This window comes from Scardinius erythrophthalmus (genome assembly GCF_964197995.2).
Source record: "Scardinius erythrophthalmus genome assembly, chromosome: 24".
Lineage (NCBI taxonomy): Eukaryota > Metazoa > Chordata > Actinopteri > Cypriniformes > Leuciscidae > Scardinius > Scardinius erythrophthalmus.
This window is the reverse complement of record NC_138244.1, coordinates 27,161,722-27,186,229: the sequence shown is the minus strand read 5'-3', so window position 1 is coordinate 27,186,229 and position 24,508 is coordinate 27,161,722. Positions and strand designations below refer to the sequence as shown.

At 44.4% G+C, this 24,508-nt stretch overlaps 2 protein-coding genes across 2 annotated transcripts; both read left to right on the top strand.

Annotated features, from left to right (window-relative positions):
- Window positions 1–594: 594 nt before the first annotated feature.
- On the top strand, window positions 595–960 carry LOC308684760 (histone H4; the record flags this gene model as incomplete). The annotated part of the gene is made up of 1 exon (XM_081356028.1): window positions 595–960. The coding sequence occupies one exon, from the start codon at window positions 595–597 to the stop codon at window positions 904–906; it is 312 nt and encodes a 103-aa protein (XP_081212154.1). The 3' UTR covers window positions 907–960.
- A 715-nt stretch (window positions 961–1,675) lies between these two features.
- On the top strand, window positions 1,676–2,253 carry LOC308684756 (histone H2B). Its single transcript, XM_081356024.1, has one exon. The coding sequence runs from the start codon at window positions 1,679–1,681 to the stop codon at window positions 2,051–2,053; it is 375 nt and encodes a 124-aa protein (XP_081212150.1). The 5' UTR covers window positions 1,676–1,678; the 3' UTR covers window positions 2,054–2,253.
- Window positions 2,254–24,508: the final 22,255 nt, after the last annotated feature.

The window sequence follows — 24,508 nt, the reverse complement described above, 5'->3', positions numbered from 1 at the left end:
GGCAAAAGGAATGTTTGAAAGTGTAAACTGATATTTTCCACTGACACACGTAGCAAAAGATATAAATAACTGGCAAAATATGATTATGATATATCATAAAGTTTAAACGGTATCAAACCAAGTGTCCGAGGTCAATGCGGGTTATAAGCTATGTTCATATGACTTGGTTCAAATGTTCTGTGTTTCATTGGTGCTGGACATTCAGACTTTGCGGAAAGTAGTATATTATTCAGTAAAGTAAGCAATAAGCTGCTAATAACAATCGTCATTAATTCATCATCAATTCAACAATCGTCATTAAATCATTCACTTTGGTGAGTTTGTTGAAAATCACTTTTCATTATAAACCAGTTACTACTGTAAAATATATGATCTGTGTGAAATACATTTCACAATTTTTTATACGAAACAAAGGTCAGGGTTGGGATTAAATCACATGCCCTAGCTATAGTTTGAGGGAGGTGTGTGTCATGTGACACGGCGCTGCATGGTTTCTGTCAGGTCCTGTAAGCGAATGTATAAGGCTTCCTTGTAACACTCAGAGCATCTCTCTGTTGTCTTTCATTGATCGACGGAAAGTAGTCAAAGTGAAACATGTCTGGAAGAGGCAAAGGCGGTAAAGGACTCGGGAAAGGAGGCGCTAAGCGTCACCGCAAAGTTTTGCGCGATAACATCCAGGGAATCACCAAACCCGCCATTCGTCGTCTGGCTCGCCGCGGCGGCGTCAAGCGCATCTCCGGTCTGATCTACGAGGAGACCCGCGGAGTGTTGAAGGTGTTTCTGGAGAACGTGATCCGCGATGCCGTCACCTACACCGAGCACGCCAAGAGAAAGACCGTCACCGCCATGGATGTTGTGTACGCGCTGAAGAGACAGGGACGCACCCTGTACGGCTTTGGCGGATAAACGCCTGAAACCAGGAGAAACCACACAAACCCAACGGCTCTTTTAAGAGCCACACACCCTGACACACAAAGAAGCAATGTGTTGACCATGCCAACCATAGAATAAAGTATAAAATGTTTCGTTAACTGAATACAGGATGAATTCCACCAAACAACGCTTCACAGTAATAAATCGTGTCAACATGTTATTTATCAGATAACACCTACAAATTAAAACATTTGTTTGTGTTGAACATGTTAATCATTTGAACGAGTTTTATTTTACGAAATTAACAAAAAAGCGATTAGATCAAAATAATACTACAGTTAGCAGAAGAGAGGATGTATAAAATGTTACACAAATTGTCAAATGAGCTTATATTTGCTTTTTTTCTGTCATTTAAACATCTCAACAATAGTTTCATAAGTAGGCCTACACCGTTTTTTTTTTCTTTTTTACTCACTCAGTGGATTTATAAGGGGTTTTAAAATTACTCGATGATGCACAGTATTAGAACCGCTTATTTTCTCAAAAATATTGAATAAAAGACCGGGAAACGAAACAAAGGAAACTTTGGTAGTGGTGGGCGGGACTATTATTCTTCCTCCTGTGATTGGCCCTCGTGATGCTTGAAGTTGTCCAATGAAGTACGAGTTTATGGGTTTGGCCTATGAAAACAGACAATCAGAGAATTCCCGTATCGCTTTGAAAATTAGCATAGGGCAGTGAATAAATACCTCTGTGTCACACAAGAGGGAACATTACTTTGTCAGTCTCTTGATCTCGCATCATCATGCCTGAACCAGCAAAGTCCGCGCCTAAGAAGGGCTCAAAGAAGGCCGTCACCAAGACCGCCGGTAAGGGAGGAAAGAAGCGCAGAAAGTCCAGGAAGGAGAGCTATGCTATCTATGTGTACAAAGTCCTGAAGCAGGTTCACCCTGACACCGGCATCTCCTCTAAGGCGATGGGCATCATGAACTCTTTCGTCAACGACATCTTCGAGCGCATCGCCGGTGAGTCGTCTCGCCTCGCGCACTACAACAAGCGCTCCACCATCACTTCTAGAGAGATCCAGACCGCCGTGCGTCTGCTGCTGCCCGGAGAGCTGGCCAAACACGCCGTGTCCGAGGGCACAAAGGCCGTCACCAAATACACCAGCTCAAAGTGAGGCGTGCCTGACTTCAACTACCCCAAAGGCTCTTTTAAGAGCCACCCATCTTTTCAGATAAAGAGTTTATTTTTTATATATATATATATATATATAATTCTATGATAATTTCGATGACTCTGTTAAAATTTACACTGACAACACTGTCTAAAGCTTTTTGAGGACATTTGAGCATGTTTCATAACCCTAATCCATCTCTTTCTGTCTGTCATTTATTAAAAATAAAAATAAAGTAAGGTTTTATCTTTGCAAAATGTTTAATTTGCTTTAAGAGTTTATTATGTGGACTGGACAGAAAAATCCACAATACATGTACAGTGCAAGATAATAAAATGATTATCATAGCAAAAATCAATTACTTCTGATTCTTATATCTTTTTTTAATGCAAAGGATTGCTCTATAAGTTATAGTCATTGCTTAATATGTAAATTCTGAGGTTGCTGTTGTGCCCAATTATGACCATGAAGAAATGAGAAGCCATAGGAAATGGATAAGAGGCAATGCTTATTCATTGGAACAAAATAAAGATAAACAACATCTTTATTTGCATCAACATCTTTATGCATGGACTATGTTTGCACAGGTAACATGCTCACTCACTCATTCTTAAAGGAACACTCCACAGTTTTTTGAAATAGGGCTTATTCACATTCTTTCATACATTTAGATTGGTGGGTAAATGCATTTTTGTCTCAGTGCATGCATTGTTTTAGTTTGACAGGGTCGGCCTTAGCTTAGCACAATGAATGGAATCCTTTGTTGCCAGCTAGCATGTCCTGAGTAAAAGTGATAAAAAAACAAACAAAAAACAAACAAACACGTAATTCCTTCTTGTGACCTGCGTATTCACAACGAGTGCAAATAGCGATGCAGATTAACACTAGGTGATTTCCTAGGCAGATATTGACTTGGGACTATATTACGCCTGGTTCACACCGGACGCCGAAGCGGCGCGGAACGGAAAATCACGCGCGGTCCGGCGCCTGCCTGTTCACACCAGACGCGTATTCTCGACAAGCGCTTCTGCTCAGTTGTTGTTTATTCAGAGATATTTTTTACATCATGGGTAAGTAAATAACCTCATAAAATGAATACACCATGTTTCTGTAACCAAGAAGTTTGTACACTTCTTTTATTAATCCGTTGTCGAGACACACACGCAGCCAGAGAGAGAGTATGGTAGACAGTAGTAGTGTAGATATACCGTTGAAATATACATCCTCTCTTCAAATTTATTAAATCTATTTTGTTGTGTTTTTTCTTTGTTTGTTTTCATCTTTCTAGTCTGTTTAGATACACAAATATGATCGCATTTGTCACTCGCGGTATTTTAATTTTTGAAAATTGCTTATATTTTGACAATTGACCGGATTGTCTCGTGTTTCTTGGTGTGACTTCCTGCCGGAATTGACGCGGATCACTCGCGGCTCGCGCAAAAAATAGACCAGACGCCGAAACTGGCGCTTCACGGCGCGGGCCGGCCGCGGCGCTCCGCGTCTGGTGTGAACGCCACCATAGGTTAACATGGGCGCCGAAAGGAAGCGGCCTCCGTTCCGCGCCGCTTACGCGTCGCTTCGGCGTCCGGTGTGAACCAGGCGTTAGGGGGAAGCACAGGCAAAGCACTGCTACTTAGGCGAAGCACTACTTGGGCGCAGAGATATCACACAACACATGAAATCCCACGACTTCCGTCAACATACCGGCATGAAACGAGTCAAAACACAGAAGAAGAAGAACAACAAGTGTGACCTGCACCGAGTGTCTTCGCTTTTGGATTGTTTATTTTGCGAAGTTACAGCTACAAAAGGTTGTGAGAACAAGCAAAGGACATACACGAATGTAATGTTTCACAGAATTCCATCGAATGTGGAACTGAGAAATAAATGGCTAAGTTAGCTGCTCTGGAGATCTGTACTTCAACGCCTCTCTACAAAATCAAACGGTATCGTGTTTGCGAAGAGCATTTTGCATCGGAGGACTAAGTTAACGTTACTTTGAAAAAATGGAATATGGGTCCAGAAAGACGGTAGGCTACTACGTCTGAAACATACGGCCGTCCCATCCCATCTATTTTCAAAGCACAGGCAGAACAAAGTGCACATGTAAGTTGTCTTTTATTACTCTTCCTTATGTTAATCTGTGTCTTTATTCGGTTGTAAGATAGATGCTGAGAAGCTGTATATAGACTACGGTTCAAATCGTGTTAGTCTCCTCTAGTATAACCTCTTGTTGAATTCAACCTGTTTAGCATGAACAACCAAACTAAAATAAAAATCGCTGTTATCGTTACCTGTAAAATGAAATGACTGAGGGCTAAGTTAGCTATATTTCTCTCACCGAGTTAGCCTGGTTCTTTTGACTCAGGAGTTTTAGTATAACTACTAGAGAGGAGAAGGCTACAAGCAGTTTACTATACATGTGTCATGTTTAAAATAATCACTTACTCTGTGGACAGCTGTCCATTTGGTCCATTTGGTCCACTTTATCACACCGGAAAAAAAAAAAAATCGAGTACTGCCGGATGGATCAGCGCCGCGAAATCCTCGGTAGCTGTGACACAACTGCGGGCACGCTCATCTTGATCTGACGCGTTGAGCCTGGTCATCGATGGCAGCAACTAGTCCCATTCGCCACAGCACCGACACTCTATTTCAGTCGGCATATTCCCCCAATAGCCAAAATAGCCAGGCAGCTACTATTCACGCCGGTATGTTGACGGAAGTCGTGGGATTTGTTGCGAGATATCTCTGCGCCCAAGTATCAGTGCTTCGCCTAAGTAGCAGTGCTTCGCCTGTGTTTCCCCCTAAAATAGTCCCAAGTCAATATCTGCCTAGGAAATCACCTAGTGTTAATCTGCATCGCTATTTGTACTCGTTGTGAATACGCAGGCCGCAAGAAGTAATTACGTGTCTTTTTGTTTTGTTTTTTGATCACTTTTACTCAGGACATGTTAGCTGGCAACGAAGGACTCCATTCATTGTGCTAAGCTAAGCTAGCGCCGACCCTGTCAAGCTAAAACAATGCATGCACTGAGACAAAAATGCATTTACCCACCTATCTAAATGTAGGAAAGAATGTGAATAAGCCCTATTTCAAAAAACGGTGGAGTGTTCCTTTAATGGAAAGCCGTAACAATCAGAGTTCCTCTTTCAAGCACTTAACGCAAGTTATTTGTTTTCCAATGTATTGACTGATAGCTCTCCTGTCCTCATGTTGAGAGAAATCGTACTCGGTTACTATCGTAACCTCAGAGTATTGCGTAGCTATACGCATTGGGAAAACTCCTTTTCCTCGATAATACTGAAGCCTAAAATGTAAAATGCATTTGCAGCTGCACAGCTAGCACAGTGAGCGTCTTGCTCACTCATTGGCTGTGCTGCGGCAACTGCGGCGTGAAGTGTGTCGTTGAAGGAGATAAATCTGCTATACTGTCTAATTTGGGCTCTAATATAGTTTTAGCCACGCCCAATTTGGCGGTCTCTGACGTGTGTCGGCGCGCTGCTAGCTCATTGGCGCACGCGCCAAAATGGGCGTGGCTAAGACTACATTAGAGCCCGAATTCGCCATTATAGCAGGTTCAAATCGACTGAAGCGACAAACTTGCCATGTAGTAACATTACTATACAATGTGATAACCTGTGCTCTAAACGGTGTTGAGAGCACTTTGGGTACATAGCCATGTCTGGGTTTGAGGGTGACTTAGAGTCACCAATTCCAAACTCCAAACAGGAGGGGCTCACCGAGAGCGCCTGCAGATCCCCCACTCGCTTGATAGATGCCAGTGCCAGCAGGAGAGCAGCCTTTAGCGAGAGAGGTTTAAGATCAACCGACTGGAGCGGTTCAAATGGTGGTCTCTTCAGGGCCCCAAGGACCGTGGAGGGGTCCCATGGTGGCACAGACGGAGGTCTGGAGGAGTTCATCCTCCTGGCTCCCGATTGGCCAGCCACCGGAGCATGATGAGCTGCAATGGCCACCACATATACTTTGAGCATGGACGGGGAACGGCCCGCGTCCAGCAACTCTTGTAGGAAGGAGAGTACCACTGATACCTCGCATGACCTGGGTTCAAAGTTTTTGTCTGAGCACCAGCTGGAGAACACTGACCACTTCAGAGCATAGAGGCACCTGGTAGACACCGTAATGTTAGGCTACTCGGCCTACCTGAATCCATTGAGGGTTTCAGCCCACTTCCTTCTTCTCAGGATTCTGAAGGAAGTGTTCAGTGAAGATGTTCTGGGTTCTCTGCCGGATTGCGACATGGCTCACTGTGCTCTCTTTGCTAAACCGAGCCCAGGTCAGCGACCTTGGCCAGTTATTATACGTCTTCTAAGGCACCAGCAGAAAGTGACTATTATACGTGAAGCCAGAGCTAGAAGAGGAAGGCTTCAGTACCATGGGACACCTATCGTGATCTACGAGGACTTCACTCCTGAAGTAATGGAACAGCGATCAAAGTATCGTGAAGTTATGTCAGACCTCTATAAACTTGGACTTAAGCCTGCGCTACTGTTTCCTTCAAGACTTTCCATCAATGCGAAGGAGGGAGGTAGGAAAATGTTCTCCTCAGCTGATGAAGCCAGAGACTATGCAGCATCACTCCTTTCTGTTTTTTTTTCGTCATTGTGCGTTGCAGTTCTGTGCTTTGCTGTTTGATTTAATTCTGCTACTGATCTCATGGAAATGTGTCTCTATTGCACGCATTGTGTTTATCGTGCAATTTATAGGCGGAAATTAGTTTTAGCCTATTAATTTATACGCACTTTATTGCGTGTAATACGCACGCACCCCACACGACTAATCCTACCCATGCTCATAATTTGTCTAGTTATTAATTTAACTGATGCCTTTATTGTTGAACTATTATGAACTGATTAATGATTAGTATAATGTAAAAAGTGTTTATTTTTATTTTATTTATTTTTTTCTATTGCGGCTTTTTACACCCTCCTCTTCCACACTTTTCAGTATGGTACTTTGACATGTTCTTCTTCTCTTCTCATTTTCAATGGAATCCATTAAAGGTCTAAAGGTCATTCACATTAATATTAGGAGCCTTGCTTTAAAAATTGATGTTCTTAGAGCCTGGGTTGCTCAGTACAAACCCAACATTATTACTATCTCAGAAACCTGGCTAAATAATACCATTTCTGACAGTGATATTGAAATGAATGATTATGTACTGTACAGAGCCGATAGATTGTCCAGAGGAGGTGGGGTGGTCACATATGTTGATGTAAATCTTGTCTCTGAATGGATTACACCTGAAGTTGATCCAGTTAACTTTGAAAGTATTTTTACAAATATTATCTTTCATGTAAATAAACATTTAATTATTGCCAATATTTATAGGCCTCCCGTCTGCCCCATCATGTTCTATAAAGGCAAGGCAAGTTTATTTATATAGCACATTTCATACACAATGGCAATTCAAAGTGCTTTACATAGAAGACATTAAAATAATAAAAAGAAATAAGAATAATTAAAACAGTTTAGAAAAATATAAAATAAAATACAGTACAGTACAAACATTTGGACGAACATTGGCACAGTGCTCATTCATTAAATGCACAGCTAAACAGAAGTGTTTTGAGTCTGGATTTGAAAGTGACTATTGTAGGAGCACGTCTGATCTCCTCTGGAAGCTGGTTCCAGCTGCGGCTGGCATAATAGCTTAAAGCAGACTCGCCATGCTTAGAGTATCTTAGAGTATCATATCTGCAATGTATTGAGGTCCTAGGCCATTGAATGATTTATATACCAGTAATAATACTTTAAAATCAATCCTAAATTTAACTGGGAGCCAGTGTAAAGACCTGAGGACTGGTGTGATATGTTCATATTTTCTGGTTCTGCTCTTTTTGGGAAGGCCAGTGAGGAGTCCATTACAATAATCCACCCTGCTAGAGATGAAAGCATGAACAAGTTTCTCTAAGTCTTGCCTGGAAACAAAGCATTTCATTCTTGCAATATTTTTCAGATGATAGTATGCTGATTTAGTTATTGCTTTGACATGACTACTGATACTAAGGTCTGACTCTAGTGTCACACCAAGATTCCTGACTTGATGTTTAGTTGTTTGACCCCTAGAGTGAAGGTATGCGGTCACCTTGAGAACTTCATCTTTGTTTCCAAACGCAATGACTTCAGTTTTGTCTTTGTTTAACTGAAGAAAGTTTTGACACATCCAACTGTTGACTTCATCGATGCATTGGCACAGGGAGTCAATGGGGCTGTAATCGGTAGGCGATAGGGCTGAGAAGATCTGTGTGTCGTCTGCATAGCTGTGGTAAGCAATTTGGTTCTTTCTCATTATCTGGCTCATTGGGAGCATATACAGGTTGAATAGGAGTGGCGCAATAATTGAGCCTTGAGGGACTCCGCATGTCATGGATGTCCACTCAGACTTATGATCTCCTATACTCACATAATAACCTCTCCCATCTAAGTATGACCTGAACCATTTTAGGACTATCCCAGAAAGCCCCACCCAGTTTTCCAGCCTGTCAAGAAGTATGTTATGATCGACAGTGTCAAATGCAGCACTGAGGTCGAGTAGTACCAGCACTGATAATCTGCCTGAATCAGTATTTAAGCGAATATCGTTTATTATCTTTATGAGCGCTGTCTCTGTGCTGTGGTGCGGTCGGAAACCAGATTGAAAATTGTCAAAGTATCCATTCGAGCTCAAGAATTTGTTAAGCTGATTGAAGACAACTTTTTCAATGATCTTGCCTATGAAAGGAAGATTTGAGATCGGTCTATAAACTTTTATCAGTATGAGTGATACTTACGTTCTGCCCATTTGTTCATGTGCAGACTACTCTCATGTACTGCTTCTGGTGAGCTGCACTAAGGGGTGAGATTCTCTATACACAGACCGGCGGAACCGCTCTGTATTTTCCCCGCTATGCGCCTGTGCACGCGTTGCTGGCCACCTATTCTCCACACAGCTGCGCTAAGGGTTGATACTCTCTATACATAGACCGGCGGAGCCGCTCTTCATTCTCCATATGATATGCTTATGTACTGTGCTGGCCCGCACTGCTGGCCGCCTTTCCCCACACGTTATACATAGACCAGCAGAGCCACTCTGTATTCCTATGAAGTGCTTATTACATGTGCTGGCCTGCGTTGCTGGCCGCCTGTTCCCGCATGTTGTGTTCCCCGGGCTCCCCTGGGACTCATGCAATGGATGCTCGGCGCGCACGCCGTTGACAAGGGGTTCCCGTAGCGTAAGCAACTTACGCAATATGAGAGAAACTCACTTTCGTCTCCGTCTGCGCTAGAAAGCGCGGGGGGCAACGAGCGAATTGAAGCGAATAGCCGTGTTTTATAGTATTCAGCACCCATTCTGACGCGCCTTGAATAGCTTCCCATGCTTGTGCATGCATAGCTAGGGGTCGAATGGTCTCTGGGTTCAGATCGCCGCGCTGCACGGGATGGGGAACCTGTATCAGAGACCTGTATCACTGCGCGCGCCGCCGGTGCTCGAATACGGGGGCTGGTAAACAGTGCTGACTGGCTGTACAGCATATGATGGCTCGATCCCTATGGATGGAGCGCGTTTTGCTGCTGAACACCCCTGGCGCGAGAGCGGCGTGGGGGTTATCGTGTCTGAAAGTGGGTGCGCGTGCTCGTGAGCGGGCGCAGTTTACACTTATAACACGGCCAGTGTTTGGGAGCTTTAGAAGGTCTGTAACCCGAGGTAACTGAGTGGCAGAGCGAGCAGCGGGTAGGTGTGAGCACAGAGTTGTGGGCACATTTACTACACTTAGTACTCGAGCGGCGTGTGTCCGCTTTATGAGAGTGCGCCCTGAGCGCGTTACCATGGGGACCGTGTTTGTGTGTAGTGGTGAGCACATGGGAGTGGGCACATTTTCTACACCTATGACACCTTCTGCCAGAGCCGGAAAACCCGAATTCCCGCGGCGGGACTCAGCCATCTTTTCCTCCTTACAGGTGCTAGGAGGACTTCGCGGGCTCGAGCTTCAACGCTATCTTGGGCCGCGGTTCCCGGGGGGGCGGAGGTCTGTGACGGCTGGTCGAGCGCGACCTAGGGCGGCTGCCCTGACGTCGCTGCGAAGGAGGAGGAGGCCGAGACGAGCACTGTGTAGAGCTGCGTGCAGGAGGCTGAGTTTGAGAGCGGCTTGCAGCTGGGCCCGAGCGGCGGGGCAGGAAGAGGTTCATAGCCTGCGACGCCTTCTGCACTTCAGAGAAGCGATCCACAATTCCGCTGACCGCAGGGCCGAAGAGGCCAGTCGGCGAGAGCGGGGCATTGAGGAACACAGCGCGTTCTGACTCACTCATATCCGCCAGCGTCAACCAAAGGTGTCTGTTGATGACGGTGAGCGCGGCCATAGATCTGCCGATGGCTTGTGCAGCGGTCTTGGTAGCGCGGAGCGAAAGGTCCATAGCGCTGCGCAAATCCGTTAAGGCAGTGTGATCCGAGCCCTTCTCGTCCAGCTTGCGGAGGAGGTCGGCTTGTAGGATCTGAAGCACGGCCATCGAGTGCAGGGCAGACGCAGCTTGGCCGGAGGCGGCGAAAGCGCGGCCGGCGAGAGCTGAAGTGGTCCTGCAGGCTTTAGACGGCAAGGCAGACTTTGAGCGCCATCTGGCAGACGGCGGGCAAAGGTGCGTTGCAACAGCCTCCTCTACGGAGGGGATGTTAGCATATCTCTTCTCGACGGCCCCGTCCACCTGGGAGAGAGCCGAAGAGACTGAAGAGCGGAGCCTAGCGGAGAAAGGAGCGTTCCACGACTTTGATAGCTCCGTGTGGAGCTCAGGCAGAAAGGGTGCTGACCTAGAGGCTGGCGCTTGGCGGCGGCTAGGCAGAAAACACCTGTCAAGTCGGTTAGGTGCAGGCTCCTTCGGTGGGGACCAGTCAAGTCCCAGTCGGTCGACCGCTTTGGTGAGGAGGCGGAGGAGTTCCGCGTCGACACTGGCGCGGGACCGGCTAGACTGCTGAGTAGAGGAGGCGGAGTGGTGAGAACCCGACCACTCCTCGCTGTCTGAAGCAAGCAGAGAGCAGCTGTTGTTGACAGCGGCGTCATCTGCTTCGTCTCCTGAGGCGGCGGCAGTGCGGGCAATGGCCGGCCGCTGCGCGTCGGGGAAGGGCGGGGGAGAAGGAGAGAGCGAGGCTTGCGGGAGAGGCTCCGGCAAACGCTCAGCTGTTACATCCTGCTCGGGAGGCCTTTGAGAGCGGCGTTTCTTCTTTCGCGGCCCGGTAGAGGCAGCCGGAGAAGGGGGAGGATCGTCAAACATGGCGAGTCAAGCTCGCAGGGTCGACATCGGCATCTCCTCACACTGTTCGCAGCCACCCGAGGAAAGGGCGCGGGCTGCGTGGTCGAGGCGCAGGGCAGCCAATGGGCACGTTAGCCTGCCCTAGGTCTGCATGCTGCCGCACTGCGTTGACAAGATTATTAAAAATTAAGGATAATTTTTTGGCTTCAGTATCTCGAGAAAGAAGACTTTCCCGCAGCGTAAGCTACTTACGCAATACGAGAGAACCTCTCGTAAGAGAACTGTAAGTTATATAACAGGTATATGTAGTTTACTGTAAAATTTTGTTTTTTGAGTCACCATTGTGCTGAAGAGTAGAGCCTGTGCTTCAGTCCAGGAGAAGATCTACAAATATTGATGATATTATGCATGTTGCTGTATTTAACAGGCGGTGACTGTATAGTTGTGGTCCAGTGGAAATCTTTTTATGTTCAATAGTTTTTTAGTAGTCTCAAATTAAATAAGTTCACAGTAATGCTTTGCTCACATTGCATTATAAATACATTGAAATGACAGTTGGTCAATTTAAGGCAGTAGGTTTCTGCAAGTGAAATTAGTTAACTCAAGATTTAATTTAGTGCATTTGTACAGTAACATACTGTAGATTACAGTAAAGACCTGTATTAACAGTAAATTACTGTATTAACAGTAAATTACTGGCAACAGATTTACAAATTACTCTAAAAAAAAAAAAAAAAAAAAAACCTGGTAAGGTCTAACAGTGTAGACACATTTGAAAATAAATAGGAACCAATGGAAGTCTCTTCTTGAATTAAGCTGAAGCCAATTTAGTGATGCATACATTACACAATGATGAGTTTTAAAAGGACACCTCAGAAAAAATCTACACAGAGAGTTAAAAACAACATTAAGTGGCTTAAGAACATTGTCACTAGTATTCATGTAGATGATATCAGTGTAGTCAATAATGGGCAATATCAACTGAGAAATTAACCTTTTCCTGACTTCTAATGTGAAACAATTAACAGATCTATAGAGTGTACTGAGACAGCCATACATTATTTTTGTGACATAATCAATGTGAGGTTTAAAGATAAGCTCAGAATCAATCCACAAACCAAGGTATTTCAATTTTTCCAATTTCACCATGGAGCACCCATTTTCAAAATACAGTTGCAAGTTAAGAGCACATGGTCGTCTGTGCCTCGTCCCAACAACATACAACAGGACTTTTCCATATTCAACACTAAGTTGTCTCCATTTTTGAGTCATAATAAAGTCAGCTTGTAACCTGTTCTGGATACAGTGAATACCAGAGTCAGCAGTGTAAATTATGGTATCATCTGCATAAAGATGAATCTTACCGATGGAGCAAATGTGCAATAAATCATTTATGAAAATCGAGAACAAAAGGGGTCCTAGAGTGAAACCTTGAGGAACCCCCTTATCAACCAATAAATAATCAGACACTGAACCTTTGAAAGCAACACACTGCCGTCTATTATGAAGATAAGAATTAAACCATAATAGAGCACTTTGATTCAAACCTATTGCATAAAACTTGTCAAGAAGAATATAATGACCCACCATATCAAAGGCTTTAGAAAGGTCAATAAAAATAGCCCCAGTTAGCTGTCACAGGTGGAGAAAATGTCATTGGTGAACTTCAATAGTCAAGTCAAGTCATCTTCATTTATATAGCGCTTTTAACAATGTAGATTGTTTCAAAGCAGCTTTACAGAGATAAACGTATAATTTATGGTAACAGAGATTGTTTTGGCTTTATAGCGGTTCTTTAGTAAAGTTATTTTCCAGCTAAGGTTAGTTATGATTGATTCGCTTCCGTCGCAACAATCATTTGTTATTAAATTAGGGGCCGCTAAGACGATCCAATTCTCTCTACATAGACTTTAAACGCAAACCTGTGAGAAACGCTCACATGCGCATTAAGAATTGGTTCTATAGTTATGTGCGTTTGAATATATGTGCGCAGGTTTGGAATTCCCTACAAACCAAGCCTAAACAAAGTACTGGTGTTTCCTTATAATTTTTGATACAGAATTTTATTTTATTTGATCAATTTGGGGTAGATATGTGAATTGAGTTTCCCGACAACGCTTTATCTGTAGAGTGGTAAACGGATCCTCCATAGGGAGAGACTAGTTGGCACTTCAGCACTGCGTTGTCATCGGGTCCAGGCGCAGGTCCATCATCAGATCTGGATACGGCCTGGATTCGGCAGGCTGCGGGAAAACCTCGGGATAAAAAAAGACACTAAAATTAGCGTAGATGCCATTCTTCTTATGATGTAACGAGTACATCAGGATTTATGGGAAGTGTTCCCGGTTCCAGCTGACCTAATCTATGCAGCCTAATATTGAATCTAAAGTCTATAATGTATTATGTGAAAGCTAGGTCAAAGAGATGTGTTTTTAGTCTAGCTTTGAACTGACAGAGTGTGTCTGCTTCCCGGACAATGGTAGGAAGGCTGTTCCAAAGTTTTGGTGCTAAATAGGAGAAGGATCTACCGCCAGCAGTCGATTTTGATATTCTAGGTATTACCAACTGGCCGGAATTTTGAGATCGCAATAGACGTGAAGGACTATAATGCGTTAAGAGCTCGCTCAAGTACTGCGGAGCTAACCCATTTAGTGCTTTGGACGTGATCAGCAATATTTTAAAATTGATGCGATGTTTAATAGGGAGCCAGTGCAGTTTTGACAGAACCGAGCTAATATGGTCATACTTCCTGGTTCTGGTAAGAGCTCGAGCTGCTGCATTTTGAACTAGCTGTAGTTTGTTTATTAAGCGTGCAGGGCAACCACCCAGTAGAGCATTACAATAATCTAGCCTTGAGGTCATGAACGCATGAACTAATTGTTCCGCATTTGTCAATGAGAGCATATGGCGTAATTTAGATATATTTTTAAGATGGAAAAATGCAGTTTTACAGATACTAGACACGTGACTTTTTAAATGAAAGATTGGTATCAAAGAGCACACCCAGGTTCCTAACCGACGACGAAGACAACAGAGCAGCCATCAAGTGCTAGACAGTATTCTAGGTTATTACGTGAGGAAGTTTTTTGTCCAATAATTAGAAACTCTTTTTTCAGAATTTAGAAGTAGGAAATTACGAGTCATCCAATTTTTTATATTCACTATGCATTCCGTTAATTTTGTGAATTGCCAACATAATTTTCGAGTCTATTTAAAAGAATGTTGTGCTCGATAGTATCAAATGCAGCACTAAGATCGAGTAACACTAATAGAGAGACACAACCACGATCGGAAACGACAAATCATTTGTGACTCTAACGAGAGCCGTCTCAGTACTATGGTACGGTCTAAATCCTGACTGAAAATCCTCACAGATATCATTTCTTTCAAGAAAGGAACACAGTTGTGAAGATACTGCTTTTTCTAATATCTTTGACAGAAAAGGTAGATTCGAGATCGGCCTGTAATTGACTAATTCTGTAGGATCAAGTTGCGGTTTTTTAACAAGCGGTTTAATCATAGCCAGCTTAAAGGTTTTTGGTACGTATCCTAGAGACAAAGATGAATTAATGATAGTAAGAAGAGGATCTATGACCTCTGGAAGTATTTCTTTCAGTAGCTTAGTCGGTATAGGGTCTAACATACATGTTGTAGATTTAGATGATTTAACGAGTTTAGTAAATTCTTCCTCTTCTATAGCAACGAACGAATCAAATTTTTCCTCCGGGAGACTACAATGCACTGCCTGATGCGATACTGTAGTAGACGGTTGCATAGTTATAATTTTCTCCTAATTCTGTATCAAAAATTATAAGGAAACACCAGTACTTTGTTTAGGCTTGGTTTGTAGGGAATTCCAAACCTGCGCACATATATTCAAACGCACATAACTATAGAACCAATTCTTAATGCGCATGTGAGCGTTTCTCACAGGTTTGCGTTTAAAGTCTATGTAGAGAGAATTGGATCGTCTTAGCGGCCCCTAATTTAATAACAAATGATTGTTGCGACGGAAGCGAATCAATCATAACTAACCTTAGCTGGAAAATAACTTTACTAAAGAACCGCTATAAAGCCAAAACAATCTCTGTTACCATAAATTATACGTTTATCTCTGTAAAGCTGCTTTGAAACAATCTACATTGTTAAAAGCGCTATATAAATGAAGATGACTTGACTTGACTATTGAAGTTCACCAATGACATTTTCTCCACCTGTGACAGCTAACTGGGGCTATTTTTATTGACCTTTCTAAAGCCTTTGATATGGTGGGTCATTATATTCTTCTTGACAAGTTTTATGCAATAGGTTTGAATCAAAGTGCTCTATTATGGTTGCTCTAAAACTGCATTTTTCCATCTTAAAAATATATCTAAATTACGCCATATGCTCTCATTGACAAATGCGGAACAATTAGTTCATGCGTTCATGACCTCAAGGCTAGATTATTGTAATGCTCTACTGGGTGGTTGCCCTGCACGCTTAATAAACAAACTACAGCTAGTTCAAAATGCAGCAGCTCGAGCTCTTACCAGAACCAGGAAGTATGACCATATTAGCTCGGTTCTGTCAAAACTGCACTGGCTCCCTATTAAACATCGCATCAATTTTAAAATATTGCTGATCACGTCCAAAGCACTAAATGGGTTAGCTCCGCAGTACTTGAGCGAGCTCTTAACGCATTATAGTCCTTCACGTCTATTGCGATCTCAAAATTCCGGCCAGTTGGTAATACCTAGAATATCAAAATCGACTGCTGGCGGTAGATCCTTCTCCTATTTAGCACCAAAACTTTGGAACAGCCTTCCTACCATTGTCCGGGAAGCAGACACACTCTGTCAGTTCAAAGCTAGACTAAAAACACATCTCTTTGACCTAGCTTTCACATAATACATTATAGACTTTAGATTCAATATTAGGCTGCATAGATTAGGTCAGCTGGAACCGGGAACACTTCCCATAAATCCTGATGTACTCGTTACATCATAAGAAGAATGGCATCTACGCTAATTTTAGTGTCTTTTTTTATCCCGAGGTTTTCCCGCAGCCTGCCGAATCCAGGCCGTATCCAGATCTGATGATGGACCTGCGCCTGGACCCGATGACAACGCAGTGCTGAAGTGCCAACTAGTCTCTCCCTATGGAGGATCCGTTTACCACTCTACAGATAAAGCGTTGTCGGGAAACTCAATTCACATATCTACCCCAAATTGATCAAATAAAATAAAATTCTGTATCAAAAATTATAAGGAAACACCAGTACTTTGTTTAGGCTTGGTTTGTAGGGAATTCCAAACCTGCGCACATATATTCAAACGCACATAACTATAGAACCAATTCTTAATGCGCATGTGAGCGTTTCTCACAGGTTTGCGTTTAAAGTCTATGTAGAGAGAATTGGATCGTCTTAGCGGCCCCTAATTTAATAACAAATGATTGTTGCGACGGAAGCGAATCAATCATAACTAACCTTAGCTGGAAAATAACTTTACTAAAGAACCGCTATAAAGCCAAAACAATCTCTGTTACCATAAATTATACGTTTATCTCTGTAAAGCTGCTTTGAAACAATCTACATTGTTAAAAGCGCTATATAAATGAAGATGACTTGACTTGACTATTGAAGTTCACCAATGACATTTTCTCCACCTGTGACAGCTAACTGGGGCTATTTTTATTGACCTTTCTAAAGCCTTTGATATGGTGGGTCATTATATTCTTCTTGACAAGTTTTATGCAATAGGTTTGAATCAAAGTGCTCTATTATGGTTTAATTCTTATCTTCATAATAGACGGCAGTGTGTTGCTTTCAAAGGTTCAGTGTCTGATTATTTATTGGTTGATAAGGGGGTTCCTCAAGGTTTCACTCTAGGACCCCTTTTGTTCTCGATTTTCATAAATGATTTATTGCACATTTGCTCCATCGGTAAGATTCATCTTTATGCAGATGATACCATAATTTACACTGCTGACTCTGGTATTCACTGTATCCAGAACAGGTTACAAGCTGACTTTATTATGACTCAAAAATGGAGACAACTTAGTGTTGAATATGGAAAAGTCCTGTTGTATGTTGTTGGGACGAGGCACAGACGACCATGTGCTCTTAACTTGCAACTGTATTTTGAAAATGGGTGCTCCATGGTGAAATTGGAAAAATTGAAATACCTTGGTTTGTGGATTGATTCTGAGCTTATCTTTAAACCTCACATTGATTATGTCACAAAAATAATGTATGGCTGTCTCAGTACACTCTATAGATCTGTTAATTGTTTCACATTAGAAGTCAGGAAAAGGTTAATTTCTCAGTTGATATTGCCCATTATTGACTACACTGATATCATCTACATGAATACTAGTGACAATGTTCTTAAGCCACTTAATGTTGTTTTTAACTCTCTGTGTAGATTTTTTCTGAGGTGTCCTTTTAAAACTCATCATTGTGTAATGTATGCATCACTAAATTGGCTTCAGCTTAATTCAAGAAGAGACTTCCATTGGTTCCTATTTATTTTCAAATGTGTCTACACTGTTAGACCTTACCAGGTTTTTTTTTTTTTTTTTTTTTTAGAGTAATTTGTAAATCTGTTGCCAGTAATTTACTGTTAATACAGTAATTTACTGTTAATACAGGTCTTTACTGTAATCTACAGTATGTTACTGTACAAATGCACTAAATTAAATCTTGAGTTAACTAATTTCACTTGCAGAAACCTACTGCCTTAAATTGACCAACTGTCATTTCAATGTATTTATAATGCAATGTGAGCAAAGCATTACTGTGAACTTATTTAATTTGAGACTACTAAAAAACTATTGAACATAAAAAGATTTCCACTGGACCACAACTATACAGTCACCGCCTGTTAAATACAGCAACATGCATAATATCATCAATATTTGTAGATCTTCTCCTGGACTGAAGCACAGGCTCTACTCTTCAGCACAATGGTGACTCAAAAAACAAAATTTTACAGTAAACTACATATACCTGTTATATAACTTACAGTTCTCTTACGAGAGGTTCTCTCGTATTGCGTAAGTAGCTTACGCTGCGGGAAAGTCTTCTTTCTCGAGATACTGAAGCCAAAAAATTATCCTTAATTTTTAATAATCTTGTCAACGCAGTGCGGCAGCATGCAGACCTAGGGCAGGCTAACGTGCCCATTGGCTGCCCTGCGCCTCGACCACGCAGCCCGCGCCCTTTCCTCGGGTGGCTGCGAACAGTGTGAGGAGATGCCGATGTCGACCCTGCGAGCTTGACTCGCCATGTTTGACGATCCTCCCCCTTCTCCGGCTGCCTCTACCGGGCCGCGAAAGAAGAAACGCCGCTCTCAAAGGCCTCCCGAGCAGGATGTAACAGCTGAGCGTTTGCCGGAGCCTCTCCCGCAAGCCTCGCTCTCTCCTTCTCCCCCGCCCTTCCCCGACGCGCAGCGGCCGGCCATTGCCCGCACTGCCGCCGCCTCAGGAGACGAAGCAGATGACGCCGCTGTCAACAACAGCTGCTCTCTGCTTGCTTCAGACAGCGAGGAGTGGTCGGGTTCTCACCACTCCGCCTCCTCTACTCAGCAGTCTAGCCGGTCCCGCGCCAGTGTCGACGCGGAACTCCTCCGCCTCCTCACCAAAGCGGTCGACCGACTGGGACTTGACTGGTCCCCACCGAAGGAGCCTGCACCTAACCGACTTGACAGGTGTTTTCTGCCTAGCCGCCGCCAAGCGCCAGCCTCTAGGTCAGCACCCTTTCTGCCTGAGCTCCACACGGAGCTATCAAAGTCGTGGAACGCTCCTTTCTCCGCTAGGCTCCGCTCTTCAGTCTCTTCGGCTCTCTCCCAGGTGGACGGGGCCGTCGAGAAGAGATATGCTAACATCCCCTCCGTAGAGGAGGCTGTTGCAACGCACCTTTGCCCGCCGTCTGCCAGATGGCGCTCAAAGTCTGCCTTGCCGTCTAAAGCCTGCAGGACCACTTCAGCTCTCGCCGGCCGCGCTTTCGCCGCCTCCGGCCAAGCTGCGTCTGCCCTGCACTCGATGGCCGTGCTTCAGATCCTACAAGCCGACCTCCTCCGCAAGCTGGACGAGAAGGGCTCGGATCACACTGCCTTAACGGATTTGCGCAGCGCTATGGACCTTTCGCTCCGCGCTACCAAGACCGCTGCACAAGCCATCGGCAGATCTATGGCCGCGCTCACCGTCATCAACAGACACCTTTGGTTGACGCTGGCGGATATGAGTGAGTCAGAACGCGCTGTGTTCCTCAATGCCCCGCTCTCGCCGACTGGCCTCTTCGGCCCTGCGGTCAGCGGAATTGTGGATCGCTTCTCTGAAGTGCAGAAGGCGTCGCAGGCTATGAACCTCTTCCTGCCCCGCCGCTCGGGCCCAGCTGCAAGCCGCTCTCAAACTCAGCCTCCTGCACGCAGCTCTACACAGTGCTCGTCTCGGCCTCCTCCTCCTTCGCAGCGACGTCAGGGCAGCCGCCCTAGGTCGCGCTCGACCAGCCGTCACAGACCTCCGCCCCCCCGGGAACCGCGGCCCAAGATAGCGTTGAAGCTCGAGCCCGCGAAGTCCTCCTAGCACCTGTAAGGAGGAAAAGATGGCTGAGTCCCGCCGCGGGAATTCGGGTTTTCCGGCTCTGGCAGAAGGTGTCATAGGTGTAGAAAATGTGCCCACTCCCATGTGCTCACCACTACACACAAACACGGTCCCCATGGTAACGCGCTCAGGGCGCACTCTCATAAAGCGGACACACGCCGCTCGAGTACTAAGTGTAGTAAATGTGCCCACAACTCTGTGCTCACACCTACCCGCTGCTCGCTCTGCCACTCAGTTACCTCGGGTTACAGACCTTCTAAAGCTCCCAAACACTGGCCGTGTTATAAGTGTAAACTGCGCCCGCTCACGAGCACGCGCACCCACTTTCAGACACGATAACCCCCACGCCGCTCTCGCGCCAGGGGTGTTCAGCAGCAAAACGCGCTCCATCCATAGGGATCGAGCCATCATATGCTGTACAGCCAGTCAGCACTGTTTACCAGCCCCCGTATTCGAGCACCGGCGGCGCGCGCAGTGATACAGGTCTCTGATACAGGTTCCCCATCCCGTGCAGCGCGGCGATCTGAACCCAGAGACCATTCGACCCCTAGCTATGCATGCACAAGCATGGGAAGCTATTCAAGGCGCGTCAGAATGGGTGCTGAATACTATAAAACACGGCTATTCGCTTCAATTCGCTCGTTGCCCCCCGCGCTTTCTAGCGCAGACGGAGACGAAAGTGAGTTTCTCTCATATTGCGTAAGTTGCTTACGCTACGGGAACCCCTTGTCAACGGCGTGCGCGCCGAGCATCCATTGCATGAGTCCCAGGGGAGCCCGGGGAACACAACATGCGGGAACAGGCGGCCAGCAACGCAGGCCAGCACATGTAATAAGCACTTCATAGGAATACAGAGTGGCTCTGCTGGTCTATGTATAACGTGTGGGGAAAGGCGGCCAGCAGTGCGGGCCAGCACAGTACATAAGCATATCATATGGAGAATGAAGAGCGGCTCCGCCGGTCTATGTATAGAGAGTATCAACCCTTAGCGCAGCTGTGTGGAGAATAGGTGGCCAGCAACGCGTGCACAGGCGCATAGCGGGGAAAATACAGAGCGGTTCCGCCGGTCTGTGTATAGAGAATCTCACCCCTTAGTGCAGCTCACCAGAAGCAGTACATGAGAGTAGTCTGCACATGAACAAATGGGCAGAACGTAAGTATCACTCATACTGATAAAAGTTTATAGACCGATCTCAAATCTTCCTTTCATAGGCAAGATCATTGAAAAAGTTGTCTTCAATCAGCTTAACAAATTCTTGAGCTCGAATGGATACTTTGACAATTTTCAATCTGGTTTCCGACCGCACCACAGCACAGAGACAGCGCTCATAAAGATAATAAACGATATTCGCTTAAATACTGATTCAGGCAGATTATCAGTGCTGGTACTACTCGACCTCAGTGCTGCATTTGACACTGTCGATCATAACATACTTCTTGACAGGCTGGAAAACTGGGTGGGGCTTTCTGGGATAGTCCTAAAATGGTTCAGGTCATACTTAGATGGGAGAGGTTATTATGTGAGTATAGGAGATCATAAGTCTGAGTGGACATCCATGACATGCGGAGTCCCTCAAGGCTCAATTATTGCGCCACTCCTATTCAACCTGTATATGCTCCCAATGAGCCAGATAATGAGAAAGAACCAAATTGCTTACCACAGCTATGCAGACGACACACAGATCTTCTCAGCCCTATCGCCTACCGATTACAGCCCCATTGACTCCCTGTGCCAATGCATCGATGAAGTCAACAGTTGGATGTGTCAAAACTTTCTTCAGTTAAACAAAGACAAAACTGAAGTCATTGCGTTTGGAAACAAAGATGAAGTTCTCAAGGTGACCGCATACCTTCACTCTAGGGGTCAAACAACTAAACATCAAGTCAGGAATCTTGGTGTGACACTAGAGTCAGACCTTAGTATCAGTAGTCATGTCAAAGCAATAACTAAATCAGCATACTATCATCTGAAAAATATTGCAAGAATGAAATGCTTTGTTTCCAGGCAAGACTTAGAGAAACTTGTTCATGCTTTCATCTCTAGCAGGGTGGATTATTGTAATGGACTCCTCACTGGCCTTCCCAAAAAGAGCAGAACCAGAAAATATGAACATATCACACCAGTCCTCAGGTCTTTACACTGGCTCCCAGTTAAATTTAGGATTGATTTTAAAGTATTATTACTGGTATATAAATCATTCAATGGCCTAGGACCTCAATACATTGCAGATATGATACTCTAAGATACTCTAAGCATGGCGAGTCTGCTTTAAGCTATTATGCCAGCCGCAGCTGGAACCAGCTTCCAGAGGAGATCAGACGTGCTCCTACAATAGTCACTTTCAAATCCAGACTCAAAACACTTCTGTTTAGCTGTGCATTTAATGAATGAGCACTGTGCCAATGTTCGTCCAAATGTTTGTACTGTACTGTATTTTATTTTATATTTTTCTAAACTGTTTTAATTATTCTTATTTCTTTTTATTATTTTAATGTCTTCTATGTAAAGCACTTTGAATTGCCATTGTGTATGAAATGTGCTATATAAATAAACTTGCCTTGCCTTTATAGAACATGATGGGGCAGACGGGAGGCCTATAAATATTGGCAATAATTAAATGTTTATTTACATGAAAGATAATATTTGTAAAAATACTTTCAAAGTTAACTGGATCAACTTCAGGTGTAATCCATTCAGAGACAAGATTTACATCAACATATGTGACCACCCCACCTCCTCTGGACAATCTATCGGCTCTGTACAGTACATAATCATTCATTTCAATATCACTGTCAGAAATGGTATTATTTAGCCAGGTTTCTGAGATAGTAATAATGTTGGGTTTGTACTGAGCAACCCAGGCTCTAAGAACATCAATTTTTAAAGCAAGGCTCCTAATATTAATGTGAATGACCTTTAGACCTTTAATGGATTCCATTGAAAATGAGAAGAGAAGAAGAACATGTCAAAGTACCATACTGAAAAGTGTGGAAGAGGAGGGTGTAAAAAGCCGCAATAGAAAAAAATAAATAAAATAAAAATAAACACTTTTTACATTATACTAATCATTAATCAGTTCATAATAGTTCAACAATAAAGGCATCAGTTAAATTAATAACTAGACAAATTATGAGCATGGGTAGGATTAGTCGTGTGGGGTGCGTGCGTATTACACGCAATAAAGTGCGTATAAATTAATAGGCTAAAACTAATTTCCGCCTATAAATTGCACGATAAACACAATGCGTGCAATAGAGACACATTTCCATGAGATCAGTAGCAGAATTAAATCAAACAGCAAAGCACAGAACTGCAACGCACAATGACGAAAAAAAAACAGAAAGGAGTGATGCTGCATAGTCTCTGGCTTCATCAGCTGAGGAGAACATTTTCCTACCTCCCTCCTTCGCATTGATGGAAAGTCTTGAAGGAAACAGTAGCGCAGGCTTAAGTCCAAGTTTATAGAGGTCTGACATAACTTCACGATACTTTGATCGCTGTTCCATTACTTCAGGAGTGAAGTCCTCGTAGATCACGATAGGTGTCCCATGGTACTGAAGCCTTCCTCTTCTAGCTCTGGCTTCACGTATAATAGTCACTTTCTGCTGGTGCCTTAGAAGACGTATAATAACTGGCCAAGGTCGCTGACCTGGGCTCGGTTTAGCAAAGAGAGCACAGTGAGCCATGTCGCAATCCGGCAGAGAACCCAGAACATCTTCACTGAACACTTCCTTCAGAATCCTGAGAAGAAGGAAGTGGGCTGAAACCCTCAATGGATTCAGGTAGGCCGAGTAGCCTAACATTACGGTGTCTACCAGGTGCCTCTATGCTCTGAAGTGGTCAGTGTTCTCCAGCTGGTGCTCAGACAAAAACTTTGAACCCAGGTCATGCGAGGTATCAGTGGTACTCTCCTTCCTACAAGAGTTGCTGGACGCGGGCCGTTCCCCGTCCATGCTCAAAGTATATGTGGTGGCCATTGCAGCTCATCATGCTCCGGTGGCTGGCCAATCGGGAGCCAGGAGGATGAACTCCTCCAGACCTCCGTCTGTGCCACCATGGGACCCCTCCACGGTCCTTGGGGCCCTGAAGAGACCACCATTTGAACCGCTCCAGTCGGTTGATCTTAAACCTCTCTCGCTAAAGGCTGCTCTCCTGCTGGCACTGGCATCTATCAAGCGAGTGGGGGATCTGCAGGCGCTCTCGGTGAGCCCCTCCTGTTTGGAGTTTGGAATTGGTGACTCTAAGTCACCCTCAAACCCAGACATGGCTATGTACCCAAAGTGCTCTCAACACCGTTTAGAGCACAGGTTATCACATTGTATAGTAATGTTACTACATGGCAAGTTTGTCGCTTCAGTCGATTTGAACCTGCTATAATGGCGAATTCGGGCTCTAATGTAGTCTTAGCCACGCCCATTTTGGCGCGTGCGCCAATGAGCTAGCAGCGCGCCGACACACGTCAGAGACCGCCAAATTGGGCGTGGCTAAAACTATATTAGAGCCCAAATTAGACAGTATAGCAGATTTATCTCCTTCAACGACACACTTCACGCCGCAGTTGCCGCAGCACAGCCAATGAGTGAGCAAGACGCTCACTGTGCTAGCTGTGCAGCTGCAAATGCATTTT